The sequence below is a fragment of the Frankliniella occidentalis genome, unplaced genomic scaffold (assembly GCF_000697945.3).
Source record: "Frankliniella occidentalis isolate FOCC.00 unplaced genomic scaffold, Focc_3.1 Scaffold123, whole genome shotgun sequence".
Classification (NCBI taxonomy): domain Eukaryota; kingdom Metazoa; phylum Arthropoda; class Insecta; order Thysanoptera; family Thripidae; genus Frankliniella; species Frankliniella occidentalis.
In genome coordinates, this window is record NW_026267250.1 from 131,751 (window position 1) to 148,140 (window position 16,390).

The following is a 16,390-nucleotide window of genomic DNA, read 5'->3' on the forward strand; positions in this document are numbered from 1 at the left end:
CCTTGAAATGAAAGCGACCGGAAAGAAGCTTTTCCACCCGCTTGACCACGATTCACCGTTTCGAGCACGGTAGGATCGCGTGACCTCATGGTCGGGTGAGGTGCAGCCGGACGTCGCGCAGTCCTTCACCCGCCAGTCCCCTGAATCAATTGCGGCCCGGCGTTGTACCGCTGCTGCAGGGGCTGCTTGGGCTGTGGGGAGTGGTTGGAGGGGGGTGAGTACCGCGGCGCGTAAGTTAGTTATAGAGATAGCGACGGGGAGCCTCTGTGTACCGCCAGCAGCCTCACCACCCCGTCCTGTCTCACCCTCCATTGCTTACCCTCCTCTCCCTCCCTGCACCTCCCCTTCCTCTCGCCCGCACTCGGCTCCGGCTGGCTGCTGCTGGGGCCAGAACAAACTATTTTGAATGTAATGAATTTAAATAGGGCTGGCTGGCCCTCGCGCGGTGTTAATAAATTAAATCAAATAATCCTTCCGCTCGTCCCCTCCCTCCCTCCACCCCCCATCACTTCGTAGTGCAGCCCTTGTCTTTCGCTCGGCGGTACAAGTGAACCCCCTCCCTTCGTCCCTCACGGGTCGGGCTGGACGCGGTGGTCCGTGCGCCCTGCTCCGCTCTGCTTCACAGTGTATATTAGCTTTGACGTGCACTCAGTTTAGCATGAATGCGGAGCACGCCCAGCGCCGCCCTGCAGAGCCCCGCTACCCCGCCCCGCCACACCCCACCCCACCCCACCCCGCCACTCTACGCCCCTTTAGCAGCCCGTCTGGCCAGTGCGCTTCACGCTAATTAATTAATTAATCAATTAGTTGGCCGCACTGATTCCCAAGGGGAAAGGGTTTTCGGCGCACTGTCAGAAATGGTGTCGCGCATGCGGACAAGGAGAGCACCCACTGGCAGGTGGTGCAGTTGTAGGTGGTGCAGATGCAGATGGTGCTGTGCCTTTAGGGGGAAGGCCTCGGTTCGGTCCGCACGACGCTCGGTGGGCGCTATTGAGGATTTCGCGAGGTTATTTCTGCACTATTGTGGTTCGGAGCGCCTCCGACCATGAGTGTGTGTCTTTGTATGAGACTGTATCGGCCCCCTCTCTGCCTGCAGGATGGTGCACTCGCGGGCGGTGCAGGCGGCGGGCTACCTGCTGCAGACGTTTGAGAAGAACTCCGTGTTCACCAACCACTGCTTGGCCAAGCTTCTCCACCGCATCGCCTGGGAGGCCAAGATGCCGGGCATGCTGTTCCAGGCCTCGCTCTTCCGCTCCTTCCAGCGCATCTTCAAGTCGCCGTTGCCTCAACACAAGGTAGCCAACCCACCCTCCACTCTGCAGCTACTGTATTGTATGAAGACCATCATTGTCATACGTTTTGATTCGTTTCAGGAACTGCAAAAACTTGCCCAGTATGTTGTGAAAAAGTTTGTGGAGCTGGCCACTCAGAATCCCCTCATATATGTAGAGCTGCTTTTCTGGAAGACGTCTAGAGATGCCTATGAGATTGAGGAGGGCTACGGAAGTTACAAGGAAAAGTAAGTTGTCATTGATTTCTCAGGTGAAGCAAGTGTATTTATAAATTTTAATGTTTTATCTAAATTCAAATTATGCAATTTTCTAGGTCAACAGCTGAAAAGAAGTCTTGGAAAGAGGAAGAGGAAGATGAGTTGCGTGTTCTGTTTGCAGAATTTGAAAGGGATCAGCCGGGTGGTGGTAAGTTTTTATTTTTATCTAAATGAAATGTTTTTTTTATTTACAACTACTTCAATCTATGATTTAAAAATTTTGCTTTCTCCAGATGTTGTTGATTGGATTTTGAGGAGACTAATCAACCAAGACCGTACTGCTGCCGGTGTCAAGAAGAAGTTAAAAGAACTATTTTTAATTGTACCAAAAACTGTAAGAATTTTTTTTATTTTTTTGTCCTTGGTCTACATCTATCATTGTTCATTATTGTAATTTTTTGAACTTCTGTTACCTTTAGAAAAACAAACCACCTAAAGAGTGGGGAGAACAGGAGATTAATGAACTCAAGGAACTATATGATCAATTCCGAGATTCTGGCAGTAAGTGTTTCAGTATAATTAATTCAGTATGTGTTTGTTTATATTTTTTTACTTTCATATTTTTAATTTGCCTTTTTTACCCCCCTTGTAGGTACGTTGGATGACATATTGACTCGATTGACTGTGAAAAGGCCCAAAGTTCGTGTGATTGACAAGCTTTTAGAATTAGGACTTGTTAATGATCGTAAGGAGTTGCGCAAGAAGGGAGGGAAATCAAAATCTGGCAATCTCAGAAGAGGCGCTCCAGCATTTGATGATAGTGAGTTGTTAGATACTGCCACTGACACAGATGATGATGAACCTAGTGGAAACAATGTAAAAGCATCAAAGAAGGATAAGTCTGAAAGAGATAGAATGGCTTTAAAAAATGCAAGAAGAGGAAAGACTGGACGTGCTCCACCAGGCCAAGTTACTGCAATGCTTTTACAAGTTGTCAGCTCTGGTAAGTTCTGTTAGAAAATTTTAGTGCATACCTCTTCTAAAAATTGGTTTTGTTTCTTTAAAATTAATGTGTTCTCCCCCTTTTTTTTTTCAAGGTTTTTCTGGTGGTTTGCAGTGGCTCAAAGACTCTTTTGATGAAGCTGCAGAAGATTTAGAAAAGGATCCATCATCTGAAGATGTTGATGGTGTACCATTGGTGCCAGTGGGAGAGGATGCAGATTCAGCAATGGACAGTCCCATTTTCCAGCGACTTTTGCAGGCACTAGGTGTTCTTCCCCCATTCGATGAGCAGGTAATCTTGCAGATTTTGTAACATCATAAATAATGTCTTCAACTTTCTGTAGTTAATTAAAATTAAATCATATGTCTAATTTTTCTATCCAGGAATCTTACTGGCGTATTCCAGGAGACATGAAAGCTCCGGAAATGAGACAAAAGGCTGAAAACATTCAAAGTGCTCTTGATGGCACACTTACAATGGAACAAGTCTCAGGTATGAAAATAGAACCATTTTTGTTTTTAGGCATGTTTTATTTATTTCTTTATTAAAATTTTTCCCTTCTATTTACAGATCAGAACCAGAAAACTGTGTCTGAAAATGACCAAATCAATGGAGACTCTTCTGATAGCGAGGACGAGTTCAGTGCGTTGAGAAGGATTACTGCAACTAGTCGAGCTCAATCAAATAATGGTAATGTAGATCTTCTTTTACCTTGTGAAGTTTATTTTTGCTCTTCAAAAACATTCAACTTTCTCATGTATTTAATTTTAATTTTAGATAAAACTGAAGCTGCATTTGATAGTCTACTGAAGTCAAATCCAGCACGTTCTGCTGAAAAGCCAAAAGCACAGAAAGAAAAAAGAAAGCGTTTCAAAATTGCAAAATCAGATGACTCAGACAATGAGGAGTCAGTGTCTCAAAACAAAGAAGAAAGAACAAACCAAAAATCAGGAACATCAATTAATTTAGACTCGGACTCTGACAGTGATTTTGAAAGTGCGCCCCACACCAGTACTCAAATTCAGCGTAGAGCAGTTATTGATTCTGATTCTGAAAATGAGAGTTCTGCACCATCTGCCTCGCAAAACTCCCAAAGAGTTAGACAGTCAGTTATAACATCAGATTCTGAATCGGAGTCAGAAGTATCTCGCAGTTCAAGTGTGAAGTTCCAGCAGGCAAGAAGTTCTCCGTTGAAAGAGTCATCTATTATGAACAGTTCCCAGAAGAGAGCAGCAATCAGTTCTGATGAAGAGATGGATACTTCTAACAATGTCAATTCTAGGCCAAACAAGGGAACAAAACATTTCTTAAGCAGTTCAGAGGATTCCGCAGGAGAAAATTCTCCCAAAAAAGCCCGCTCTGACGTAAGTGGTCTAAGGATGTAAGAAACAAATTGACCCAAAAGATCTCAGATATTTTACTTTGTTCTTCTAGTATACTTTTGGTCTGGGGAAATGTAGTCTAAGAAAGTTCATGTAACTTGGCAAAATGCCCCAGCTCCTTCAGAATTTTTTATGTTGTATTATTTAGTGACAGGCATTGTCTATTGCCTTGTTGGTAACGAACCATTTCTTGTGTTTTATCCAAGTCCATCATGGATTTTTTATTTCCTTTTTTATTATTATTAAACTTGTGCTCAATACCCCACTTTGGAAATTTTGTAAAATTTTGAAATGTTAATGTAAGTTTCATCATTAGATTTTTAAAAAACTTTGAAATACATATTGAAACAATCGTACTGTATCAGGATTAATTTATACACAGAGGACTTATCGTAGGAAAATCCACAAAAATAGCTACATTTCAATACTATACCATCAACATGACGGCTCAGCCTGTGAGGTAGGCCACTAGCCCTCTACGTATGCACTGATGCATTGCGGGCTAGTCTACCCTGCCATTCGCGGGCGCTGAGACTCCATCTGACAGAAAGACGGAGATATTTAACTCAGCTGTTTTCGTAAATGTACTTTATTTTCTTAATTATTATGCTTAAATACAAATATATAACAGTCTATTTATACAGGGCGCATCTTATCGCAGTCGTCACACTGAGGAGGGTGCGAGCTAAAGCAATGTTTATTTTGGGGGGAAATTGGGTTTGGTTCTTAAGATTACGAGTTCCAATGCGGAATTTGAATTTGGTTGACGAGTTTCGGAAGACAGCCTAACAAACTGACATGGTGGCGGCGGCGAGGTGAGGGACAGGCGGAGACACCACGTCGACTCAGACTCGTTCACCTGCGCCCAACATGCAGGTGCATTCGTGGAAAATGTTCGTCTATTTTATCTGGCAAGACTGCGGCACACACCGAAAGTCGTGTGGCAAATGCGTGAAGATGCTCGCTGTATATCATTCAGTACAGATTTGGGAAATATCCCTCGTTTGAGACACAGCCATAAGTGATTGGTAACTGCAGTAGTTAATAGATACATGCGGGTTCTCCTGTTCTCTTTGAGCTCAGCCGTTGGAGTGAAGCTGCACGGCCAGATGAGGTGAGATCCCCTCCATCCCAGTAAAAATTTCAAATTCCTGTAAAATTGAACGCGAATTTTAAAAAGTGCCACTTAAAATTGTTGGTTTGCTTTCCTGTTACTTTCCCAACGATTATTTTACACAAATATTTACAACACAATTTTTATCATGTTGAAATTTCAATAGTGTCCACTTCAAAATGTGGGATGTGGGGCCATGTCAATTCCAAGAACGGCGCCGATATGCCGAGTGGCTTGCAGCTTGCAGACGCGGGGCGCGGGGCCCGTGGGGGGCTTCAGGCCCTTGGCTTTGCCGTAGATAGGAGGCCGAAATGGAGAGGGAATGGTCTAACGCACAACGCCCCCTCCCCCCCATCCTCTCACCATTTTGACGGCCGGTGGCCGGGCCGCGGTCTAGCGCGCACCGAAAGACAGCGCGCGGTAGATTAGAGGCAGCTAACACGCGGTAGGCGCAGAAGCAGCGACGTTTTTGATTGCAGCTGCGGCTGTCAACGCCACGGCCGCAGCTAGCGGCTTCACCCGAATCGACTGTAGACCGAGCCCGCTCGGCGCCGCCAATGCTCACACACTGGAAATGCAAGTGTGTGAATGTCGCTCACCTGCAGGTGAGCGACATTCACACTCTTGCATTTCAAGTGCACTTACGATACGACACACATCATCGGTATGAAGAGTATTTTTGTAAGTAAGTTACTCACTTGGTTGGAAAGCGATGAAGTAAATTCCTAATGCGCCACTAACGAAGATGAGTATTCCCCAGACGATTGAGATGACCAGCACTGCCGACGAATTAAAATATTATGAGTGAATCGGTTTGACTTGCAAAGGCAGAGAACGCAGTGGGCACACTGGAAATGCAAGTGTGTGAATGTCGCTCACCTGCAGGTGAGCGACATTCCATTCGTACACTTAGGGGGTTAAAGGTGTGAATTTTCCTAGAAATATTCACACGTTTACCCCTCTAAGTGTACGAATGGAATGTCGCTCACCTGCAGGTGAGCGACATTCACACTCTTGCATTTCAAGTGCACTTCTGAGTGAGTGTGTGATGCTTACCTCTTCTTTGCCATGTGTTTAGCGTGCTGTACATGGTATATGACCTCACAATTTTTTTGCTGACTGGATCTGCAAAAGGGTGCATTTAAACAAAATTCAAATAGACAAATATAAACCCTTTATGAACATAAAAGAGCAAGGACAGAACTTACATATCTGCATGTGACCAGGTGTGGGCGTCCTCGCTGCCCTTGCCTGTGCCGTGGCGTACGTTGTGGACGCTGCGCTGCTCGGGTAGGGTTCGGGTTCGGATGACGGGGTTGAAGCCCGCCGTTCAGGAGCCGCGGAGCCCCCGTCGCCCGCTCCGGCCAACGGTTCGTCGCCTCCGGTCGCCCCCGCCCTCGCCCCGGATGGGTCGAACTCTCGCGTCGACTCGCTTGAAACAGAAAGCAGTGCCGTCATAAACACGTGTCGACGTACTCGAGACCGGGGGCAATGCGGACGCAAAGCACTGTACACAGTACACACCCATCGGTACTGCGCGTGCAGTCGGAGGCGCCGCAGTCCTCGCCGGCTGGGGCGCACTGCTCAGGCTCCTGGGAACCGCCCACTTCATCGGGTGAGGGGTGGGCTCGGGGGTGGGCCTCGGGGGCCGGCGCCTGAGCAGCGGGGGGTGCCGCCGATGCAGCCTGAAACAGGGCGTGCGGGAAGGAGGAGAGCAGCGACGAGGGCACGACGAACACCTGGGCCTCCGAGGTAGACGAGAGCAGAGACGACGACGAGGAACAGTCCGTTGGCGACTGCTGCGCCACGGCAAAGCCCGGGAAGTAGGCCATCGGCGTCATCGTGGAGGTGAAGGGGGCCGACATGGACTCGGGCGTCTGAGGGGCCGAGTTGCTGGCCACAGCAAAGCCCGGGTAATGGGACACGGGTGTCACTGGAGCCGACGAGGGCGCCACGACGAACACCGAGGAATGTGGCCTGGAGAGCTGGCCGCGGCCGGTGGGGGGCCCCGGCTGAGACAGGGACAGGGACCTTGGCGGCGAACAGCGTGCCGACGACAACACGGCGGGGAGAGCACCCGGCGTCAGCGTGAGGTGGGGCCCGAAGAGGCCGTTGAGGGTGGAGACTGGCGAGGCAGGGATCGTCCCCTCGGGGAAGACGTGGCAGTAGGCCGGCGGGGGGTCCTCTTGCTCCGGATGCTCCGGGTGGGGGGCGGCGACGGCCTCGGTGTTCTCGACCTGGACCGTCGTGTCTGCGTTCGACGGCGAGGCCTGGTCCGGCGAGGCCTGTCCCTCCCCCTCCTCGTCGTGGACCTCCATGAGCTTGGGTTTGGCCATGGCGCCTCTGTTGCCCCGGCGGCACTGAGCCTACAGGTGCCGGGCCACTGCTGCACTTGTGCGGGCGCAGATAGTCATTGAGTGGGTGTACAGGGAGGGAGATAGCGAAGGTCGCAACGGTGCGGGAGTGGGAGGAGGACAGAGCCGGTACATTTGTTAGAGTTTTCTTTCTCCTGTATTTTTTGTGAGTATAGACAACCCATTTGACAGGGCAGTTGTTGGGACTTCCCCTCTGCCCCGTGCCTCGTTCTTGTCCAGGCGATACCGGAGCTGCATTCTGGCGGCAGCGCTGTGAACCACCGGAGACCCCTCCCCCTCCCTCTCCACTCCACCTCCCACCCCCTCGCTTTGCCGCAGCGCTCCGACTTCCCTACGCTCTCCGCCAGATGGCGTGCGATGAAGTATAAGATTTCGGGTTGGGCTTTACAAGGGAAGGAGGGAAATCCGTCGGGTAAAAGTCAATTACAGTTACGAAATGCCTGGGAGCAGGCTTGAACGGAATATCTTAAAACACCGTTTTGTTACTTCAGCGCCGCAAAGAGTCCCGGCAATCGTCTAGAATTAGACTCTCGGCTGGTATCTGGTATGGCGGTTCAACTGGTGCCCTCTGTGAAGCTGAAGAACTTATGCATACAAATGTAAACAACAACATCTTAACACCCCGAAAGGCCTGATGATCCCCAAAGAGAAGGTCGGGAGGTTCCGGTCTCAAGAAAAATATCTGGCGCAGGAGTTAACCGTGTTCACCAAGGCGGTTCTCCCAGGCGAGTCGGGACTGCGTTCGCGCTGTCCCGGAATAAGATCATTACCTAGCAGTCTCTAGTGAGCAGCGTAGTAAACGTCGCAGGTAGACGTCAGTAGGGTGGTTGAGAGGGGCCATTCATTTTCAGGGTTTTACTGATCACCTAGACTTGGAGCCAAGCGTGGCCACATTATGGCCATGCTACGCCTTTCTTAGTCTCGGTCCTCGGAGGTAGTCCGAATTCATAATCGCATTTGGACGAATCGGTTGGATTCGGTGATTCGGTTCTCCTCTTCTCTCTCCCTCTCTCCACAACCAATAGCAATTTTGCGATATGATTCGACTGAATCTGTTTGCGATGGATTTGGACGTGATTCTTGGGATTCTTGTCATCGGACCCATCGGACCTTCAGTTTGACTCACATATTTTTCATATTCGATTCAGTTCTGACAGAACTTTCTACACATTCACATTCGCGTTCACGTTCGCTTTGTTGTGTAGGTGTTTTGATTGTTTATACGTACTTTGTTAAGGAGAATGTAAAGTAAATGGTCACAATTAATTTTATCACCATGATTGCGCCGTGGAAAAATTGGTGCCGACTATGTGCTAATCCCAATGGTGGGATCCCTATAATCAATCCTTGTGGCGGTGATAATTATTTGAGTGAAAGGATAAGAAGATATCTGTCTATATCGGTAAGTTTCTAGCAGTCTTCCCGCTCCGGCTACAAAATGAATACTCTGTCTTAATATTCAACAAAGACAGGACGACGTCAACAATGTAACATGTGAACCCCTTTTATTACGTTGTTGTTGACTTAAGACCAGTTTAAGTTACGTGTCGTCGTAAATATTAGCCTACTGTGTAAGGTTAGGTTCTGTTTAGGGCCGGTGTATCACAGTTACGACGTTTTATCATAACATTGTTCCCTCCCACGATTGATGGTAAAGATATACTAGAAATCACTCTCTTATCGAAATTCCAGTAGATTCTGATGGACTTGATCATTTCCTTAACGAGATGTCGGTGCTGTATAGGTATTCTGCCATGTCTGTCAATCTTTGTTTTAGTTATTGTTTCAGAATATTTATATTGTAAGTTTGTTATTAGAGTCATACCTAATTCTACTAATACTACTTCTAATTATTGATTATGAACTGTTGAGTTTTTGAGCTGTTGAAGCTGAACTTCAAGTTATTTCTGTGATTGAATGACGAATGACCATAATGTATGGAAAATTTTGAAATGCTGTAGATAATTGTTACTGCCTTCATTTACTAATCAACATTATATCATTATTTATTTCAAGTATTTGCAAGTTTTGTATTTCTTCACCCTCTTCCTTGAACTGTCTTTATTTCTCTTTTAATTTTATGTCTTGTTATAGGTTTTGGAAGAAGATAAGGTGTCGTATCTTCTTTGTAGCAAATGCTGTGAAAAACTGTCCAACTTTGATAAGTTTGTAAATAACTGTTTGCAAGTTCAAGTCATGTTCAGCACCCTTTGTGAATTAATTGATGATGATGATGTTGGGGATGATCGCCTGTACGAAATAAGGAAAGAGTTCCTTCCCTCCGACTTTGAGGTATTTTTTTAGAGAGTGTTTGATGAATCACCATCCTATTCAAATGTTATGAATGAAGCCATTGTATTTTGTTCTTCTACAGTTTAGTAAAGAAAAGTCTACAAATAATGGTATATCTACCAACATTTCTCCAAATGTTAAGAAGAGAGTTTCAGTAGGAAAAGACCTCTCACCAAGCAAAATTAAAAAGGTTACTGTTTCAAACTACAACATCATAAATATTCTTTAGTTTTTTGTTTTACTAATACAAAATTATTGTACAGGTTGACATTGATACAAGGAAAGATATCTCCTCCTCTCCTAAGTTAAACGGATGCGATGATAAAGCAGCTCAATTAAAAGAAAGTTTAAACAGTGTTTACAAGCATGGACGTATCAGACCAATGCCTGAGTTGAGGCAAGCTTTTCCTGACGAAAACGAAATTTTAGCTGATTCATTGGACTCTGATTTCAATGAAGAATCGTTTGAAAATCTGTTGGAGAATGATGAGGCCTTCCAAAGAGTACTAAGGAATTCTGGAGGTGGTAAGATATTTTCATCTAAATTATAATACATGTTACTTAGTATACTTCAGACATTGTGTAAAATTTGTTTTCTTCTAATGCCATAGACACCGGATTTAAGACAAAGGAGGAACATAAATTGCACCAAAGTTCTTTTGCCAGTCAAGAACAATCATCAAGGTTGGAATCCGTTCAAGAACTGGCATCCGAAAGATGTTTTGTGGGAGAGAAGATGGAACCTAAATTTTCTGTCAACATTAAACAAGAAACATTAAAATCTAATGGCACTGTTCCACACAGTGAACTTCATGATCTGTCTAATAATCTTAATACCGTCAATTCTCTCAGTGATTCTGATATGAATGATTTTATGTGTGACGAAACTGAGGAAGATGATACCTCAGACCATTTGGGAGGCGACATGGACTCTAAAGAATTAAGAATGAGAATTAATGGAGCCTGGAAAACCTTAGATGATATCAAACCCAAGAGGTCATTTTGTAAACCTATTACTGAGCAGCATCACAAAATTTATGAGCTAGATGAAATGTTTGTTGATGATAGGACTGAGGAAGAATTGTGTGAAGATTCTGATTGGACTTTAGAAGACATGTCAGATAAAAAGGTCAAAAGCAGGAATAAATTAAAAACCACTTTTAAGTGAGTAAATCATTTTTGTTTGAAATCGTCCAACAAACATCTCAGTCAAATTGCTTTCCGATCATTCTTATATGCAAATTCTCTAAATTTCCCCTCAGGTGTGACCAGTGCGATAAAACATTTGTAAGAAAAGCTCTTCTTGATTCACACTCAGTATCGCACATGCCTAAAGACCAACAGCCCTATGTTTGTTGTAAGTGTGCTAAAAGGTTTCATTGCGAAACATTATTAAAAAATCATGAAAAAACTCATTTACCCAGTGAAGAAAAACAAGTCTATCCATGCCATGTGTGTGATAAAAAGTAAGTCTTATTCAATACTGTTTTCTTTTCCTTCTTTTCGTAATAGTCTTTATATGTAGTTACTCTTCATTTGTAGATTTAGTCGCCGATCAGCAGTCACTGCACATACCAAAGCTATACATTTTGGCGAACGACCATTCGTTTGTCACCTATGTGGCAATACTTTCTCATCAAAAGCCACCTTGCAGGAACATATAACTATTCATAGTGATGAAGAGCCTTGGGAGTGTACAAAATGCAGTAAAAAGTATGCACATTTTCTATGTAGAACAACTGTGTATTGAATATCATGTCTTGCTGTCTATATTTTTATGTCTCTATTTCTTAGGTTTAAAACTAAGTACAGACTGAAAATTCACATGGATACGCACCGAGAAACTCCTTATAGTTGCCCTCATTGTCCTTTGCAACTTTCAACAAGGCGCACACTTCGCATGCATCTTGTTGTCCACAGAGATGCTAAAAACTATCAGTGTGCCACTTGTGGGAAAGCCTTCCGCAGAGCCAAAGACTTAAAGGTACTTTCTGCCTAATTTCATCAAAATATGAATGTTTATCTGCCTTCATAAGATGTTCACATTTTGGTGTCGTTGTTTTAACTAGAGTCATCAGACTTTGCACACCGGACGACGTCCTTACACCTGCCCATTTTGCTCTCGTACTTTTGCAAATGGCTCAAATTGTCGATCTCATAAAAGAAGAATGCACCCAGAGGAGCTTCGACTTTATGAGGCTTCGCTTGCTGGAAATAGCACTGTTGAGTTGATAAACAACTCAGCACCTCTTGAACTTATTGTAGAGGATACTGGGAATCTTGTAAATCAAGATATTGTAAGTTAATGCATTTTATAAAATTACTTACCTGATGCAAGTGCGCAATTATAAATGGAGTGATTTATCTGGAATTTCAATTATTATTTTTCTAGGATGAAGATGCCAACCATTCAATGAAAGAAGACAGTCAGGATTCTTTACTTACTGAAATGGCTTTGGATCTTCAACAACCGCAGATGTTGACAGACAAGTCTGGTCTTACAACAGTTAATGAAGACCCAGTCGTGACAGCAGCTGATCTCACTTTAGCTCCTTTAGTCACATTATCAGCTGCTTTACCTAAACTTGAGCCAGATGATTCTCGCCTAGTTGTCATGAATCTCACTACGCAAATGAATGATAGTAAGTATCATTGAAAATTTTTATGAATTATTAACCCAGCTTTGTGCTTACAATTTTTTTTTCTTACAGCTCATGATTCTATGGAAGCAATGTCACCTCTCAACTTAAACATTATGTCACCCATGAACCTAAATATCAGCTCTCCTTTGAATCTCAATATAAGCTCACCTCTTAATCTCAATATTAGTTCTGTTCTCCACTCTCCAACTGGAAGAAGCCAACAATCACATTCTGTACAATCTCAACACCATCAAAATCATAATAGATATCAACAACCACATCAACCTCAGCAGCAAACACATCTGACATTGCAACCCATGCAGCATCCCACCCACCAACAAACATCTCAGCATCAACAACAGCTTACTCACCAATCTCAAGTACATCATCAAATGGTAAGCAGACGTACATATATCTATGCATTTTAACTAATTGTTAAACTTCTTGTCACATAATATTTGGGGGAATATTGTTTCAGCATCAACAACAAGTACCCAGGTCATCTGTTCAACTATCAACTTTGCAAACGTCCGTAAATTCACCAACTTTAATCCACAACTTGTCATCACAAACGCAGTTACCAGCCCACATCAACAACACAGTCCACCATGCACCTCAAATTCAGACTTTTGTTCCTCTGAATCAGCAAGGAACATTGTACAGTCATCATACTACCCAAGAATCAGTTTCGTCAGCAGCACTCGTTGCTGCTGCAGCTGTGGCTCACTCAATGGCTACATCTACAAGCACATCACTGCCTCCTTTCTCTGGCAACCCATATGTGCAACATTCCATGACTTATAGTCGTGGTACCAATATGTGATAGTTCTCATGCCATAACAGTGATCATGTGCTTGTTATTATTATTTTTTTTTATTCATTGCGCTATCTATCCTTCACAATTTTATGAAACAGTAGATGTTTTGATCTTTTTAGTTGTAGCAAGATAAGCATTATTTGTAAGTAATCATACCGTAATTTTGTGAACTTTGCAATTTTGTGTGTGTTTATGTACACACTAATGTTATTGTTATTTTAGTGTCTTGTGTACCTGAACATTTCTAGAGGTATTCCTTTTTATATAGGAAACAACAGTAAGATTTGGTACTTTTTAATTGATCTCACAATGGCTTTCATAAGTTTTTACCTTAACCAATTTGTAATGCCAAAACAATCTATTCAACAGAGCTTAAATTGTTTTTGTTTTGTTTCTTTTTGTATAATTACATTACACCTAGTGGTGGTTTATTACTTTTTAATTGTGAGACTTTATTTCAGACCTTATTATTATGTAGCATATTTTTTTTTTAAAGTTTGTACAAGTATGTATTGAACAGTGTGTGTATAGATTTTCATATACACACATATGTTTCATATATTGGTATAGTTCCCATTGTGTTTCTTGATCTTTTAGTAGGCAGGCAAGGCAACTTTTATGATGAAGTTAAGAAAGAGAGACTCTTATTTTGATGCCAGTCTCATGCTTCATTGCAAAACTTCCAAAAGAGTCCAGCTTCTCATAATTTAGTAAAATTTCAATGTATCTCTTCCCTTGATGACTTAATGTTGAAACTTACAGTATACCTTGTTTCTGCTTGTTTAAGTGTGTTAGTGTTGCAGTCAATACACCTGTGGTCTTCCATATTGAAACATATGTTGACTGGAAGCAATGGTAATTCCTATATTAATGTGCCATTTATGATTTTTCTTAAATGTTTCAAGTTTCATAAGAATTGCTGATTCTATCTTGTAGTATACGCTTTATACACTACATAGGTGGGCTTATCTTTCCAGCATGGGAACTTACCGAAACAATTATATTTCATCAGCTTTGGTCGGTCTGTGAAACAACGCACTCATAGACTGTAAATTTGTGATATTAAATTCAAAATTTTTTATTAAGTTATTGTCTACTTACATTTACTTTTAATATACATAGTATATATGTCCACTCCATGTATAACCTGAGAAGGAAAAGTAGAAGTCAGACTAATTGGATGAGAACTTGACACTCGCCTGGATCTGATTGATCTGATGTTACATAGGCATTGTTTGTCTGCAACACGTAGTTGTTAATTGTGAGAGGTGAAAGGTTTAAAATAGAATGCAAACCCAAAAGTAAAAATGGGACAGGGCCGGTTCAAAAACTGTGGTTAACAATAGTCATAATTTTCTCTTGAAAACACTTTATTATTATGTAACATCACTCCAAATCTTTTTTTCTGGTCTTCCTCACTAAACATCTTAAATTATTCTTCTCCTTAAAATACTTTGTTGAGGTTAGAGAGGATTACTCAGTATGGTGTAATTTAGGCAACACTTTTAGCTCACTAACTACTTTACATATGTTTATTGAACATCCAGGTAGGGCTCCTGAGGTATTTGAATCTGCTCAAAAAATGTTCATAATTTTCATGGGCCGTTCTCTGTCTAAGTTACAGTACGCATATCCTGCCTTTATTGCATCACAACACAAGCAAATTGTTCTGATACAATGAACGATCCCCAGCTAGAAATTAAAAGTTAAATTAGGCGTAGATTCAACGTCAATATTGAAAATTTGTTGAGATAAACATTTTATAATTCCATTGAAACCAACACGATTAGCTTTTGATCAACGTAATCAACAAGTATTTGACATTCAATTCCTAGCTGGGATCTTGTTTGCAACCAAGAGGGTCCTGTAGTTTTAGAGCACCCGCACAGACAAAGCAAGAGAAGCGTAATAGATTGGCCAAGTCTTTGTTTTCTACTGATTTTACAGTAGCCAGACTTATCAGTAAAGCCACAAAATGTAAAGCAATTACGCCATTACGTACCTTTCTTGTAAACTTCACAATAATTAAAACCAAAATAATACCACAACATTGTGATTGAGGGGATTTCTGCTTGATTGATACTCACTGTAGCCCAACCATTATCAATGTCAAGATTTTTATAAAAGACACAAAGGAAAATTAATGAGCACTTTCTGTCAAAATTAATTACATTGATCTTTATCTAAAAATACAAAAGAAAATCTTTAAATGAGTATTTTTACACAGCCAAAGAAGCACAAAATCCATGCTCTCAGTCAGAATATATTCAAACACCTCTAAATACAGAGCCACTTGTGTTGAAAGGCTGTCAGTATTCCACGTTTGGGCAAGCACCACCCATGTCCTTAAAGATTTTTTAAAAAATTGTTTTTGGTCACTGGCAGTCTTTGGTCGAGAGAAGACAATGAAGAATGTTATTTACTAATTTGTGGGGCGAGGGTCTTAGGGAACGACCCAGGCTGAGCTGAGCTTTCTGGTGACCATGGTCCTGTTATTTCAGAACACATAATGTTGGGTTCAGACTCGTCGGTTACGCGTCAGCCCGCGAAGTTCATTTTGAATAGCTAGGTTCAGAAAAATGTTTCCTGAAGCACCTTGCATCCAGGGTGACGCACCTCGTCAAGCGAGTTGAAACCGACCATCGTGCTCGTGCTGCACTATGTCCATAATGTCAGAGATCGGTTCGAAACGTCAACCTGACGTATCAGACAGGAATTTTTGACGCCAAAATGACGGGGATTTTCGTGACGAATACATCTTATTGATGTTCCCTTTTCGATCTCAGTCTGTTTTGGACAGAAGCCATTGAAAGCCGTATAAAATATTGCCCAGTCCACTCTTCAACGGCCGTCGGGTGAAGCGCCGCCGCAGTGTCCCACAGCTCCTTCCGAGGACCTGGTGGTGCTCCTGTGCACGGCCAAGTGCCCGGCCTGCAGTGGTCCTGTGTGGTGCAGCTGGGCCGCGTGCAGCTGGCCGGACAGCTCGCCTCCCTGCAGCTGGACCGCGTGCAGCTGGCGCGCGCGCTCGCCCCGCAGCTGGCCCGGCCCCGCCCGCTGCAGGTGCGGCGGCCGGTACCCCGACGGCCCTGCCGTGGCCACCATGTGGTCCGCCCTTTGGGAGCTGGACTGGGTCGTCCACACCACATCCTGGGAACAGAAAGACCGGTCAGGTGGCCCTGAGTCGACAATTTCAGCATCCAGTAACAATTGCCCCTATAGTGACGGTTCAGTTTAAGCTGACTCGGGCACTGTCGGCTTTAGCTACAATGGTGTAGC

General features: G+C 43.4%; 3 protein-coding genes across 5 annotated transcripts in view; 2 read left to right on the forward strand and 1 right to left on the reverse strand.

Moving 5' to 3' along the window:
• The window catches only part of LOC113214157 (protein timeless homolog), a gene marked incomplete at its 5' end in the record, with an annotated part of 16,247 nt that extends 12,017 nt beyond the window's left edge, over window positions 1-4,230 (forward strand). The window contains 10 exon segments of the mRNA XM_052270426.1: window positions 1,097-1,295; window positions 1,374-1,519; window positions 1,606-1,697; window positions 1,783-1,883; window positions 1,969-2,050; window positions 2,142-2,492; window positions 2,587-2,783; window positions 2,876-2,984; window positions 3,063-3,182; window positions 3,270-4,230. Of these exon segments, the coding sequence (XP_052126386.1) occupies window positions 1,097-1,295; window positions 1,374-1,519; window positions 1,606-1,697; window positions 1,783-1,883; window positions 1,969-2,050; window positions 2,142-2,492; window positions 2,587-2,783; window positions 2,876-2,984; window positions 3,063-3,182; window positions 3,270-3,877 (2,005 nt within the window).
• A 212-nt stretch (window positions 4,231-4,442) lies between these two features.
• On the reverse strand, window positions 4,443-7,366 carry LOC113214158 (mucin-1-like). 2 transcript variants are annotated; one of them, XM_052270432.1, is made up of 5 exons: window positions 6,513-7,366; window positions 6,197-6,420; window positions 6,045-6,113; window positions 5,687-5,767; window positions 4,443-5,025 (listed from the first exon to the last, which is right to left on the reverse strand). In XM_052270432.1, the coding sequence occupies exons 1-5, from the start codon at window positions 7,322-7,324 to the stop codon at window positions 5,018-5,020; spliced, it is 1,194 nt and encodes a 397-aa protein (XP_052126392.1). In that variant the 5' UTR covers window positions 7,325-7,366; the 3' UTR covers window positions 4,443-5,017. The 2 variants fall into 2 exon arrangements, with proteins under 2 accessions (XP_052126392.1, XP_026289231.2); XM_026433446.2 differs by lacking the exon at window positions 4,443-5,025 and adding an exon at window positions 5,034-5,516.
• Window positions 7,367-8,040: 674 nt separating this feature from the next.
• LOC113214162 (zinc finger protein 41) lies at window positions 8,041-14,199 on the forward strand. Of its 2 annotated transcripts, none has more exons than XM_026433451.2 (12): window positions 8,041-8,765; window positions 9,458-9,655; window positions 9,738-9,845; window positions 9,919-10,180; window positions 10,267-10,819; window positions 10,918-11,121; window positions 11,198-11,368; window positions 11,450-11,639; window positions 11,725-11,952; window positions 12,048-12,297; window positions 12,367-12,692; window positions 12,776-14,199. In XM_026433451.2, exons 1-12 carry the CDS (start codon window positions 8,616-8,618, stop codon window positions 13,118-13,120), a joined length of 2,985 nt encoding a protein of 994 aa, XP_026289236.2. In that variant the 5' UTR covers window positions 8,041-8,615; the 3' UTR covers window positions 13,121-14,199. The 2 variants fall into 2 exon arrangements, with proteins under 2 accessions (XP_026289236.2, XP_026289237.2); XM_026433452.2 differs by having other exon boundaries at window positions 9,919-10,177.
• The last annotated feature ends 2,191 nt before the right edge of the window (window positions 14,200-16,390 follow it).

Bases quoted from the DNA above. Each gene is read 5' to 3' on its own strand.
- LOC113214162 (XM_026433451.2), top strand. From the start codon at position 8,616: ATGGTCACAATTAATTTTATCACCATGATTGCGCCGTGGAAAAATTGG. The intron at 10,181-10,266 runs GTAAGATATTTT...CTAATGCCATAG, and splicing joins ACTAAGGAATTCTGGAGGTG to ACACCGGATTTAAGACAAAG. The intron at 11,369-11,449 runs GTATGCACATTT...TCTATTTCTTAG, and splicing joins TGTACAAAATGCAGTAAAAA to GTTTAAAACTAAGTACAGAC.
- LOC113214158 (XM_026433446.2), bottom strand. From the start codon at position 7,324: ATGGCCAAACCCAAGCTCATGGAGGTCCACGACGAGGAGGGGGAGGGA. The intron at 6,421-6,512 runs GTGTGTACTGTG...TTCTGTTTCAAG, and splicing joins TGCACGCGCAGTACCGATGG to CGAGTCGACGCGAGAGTTCG. The intron at 6,114-6,196 runs GTAAGTTCTGTC...ACCCTTTTGCAG, and splicing joins ACCTGGTCACATGCAGATAT to ATCCAGTCAGCAAAAAAATT.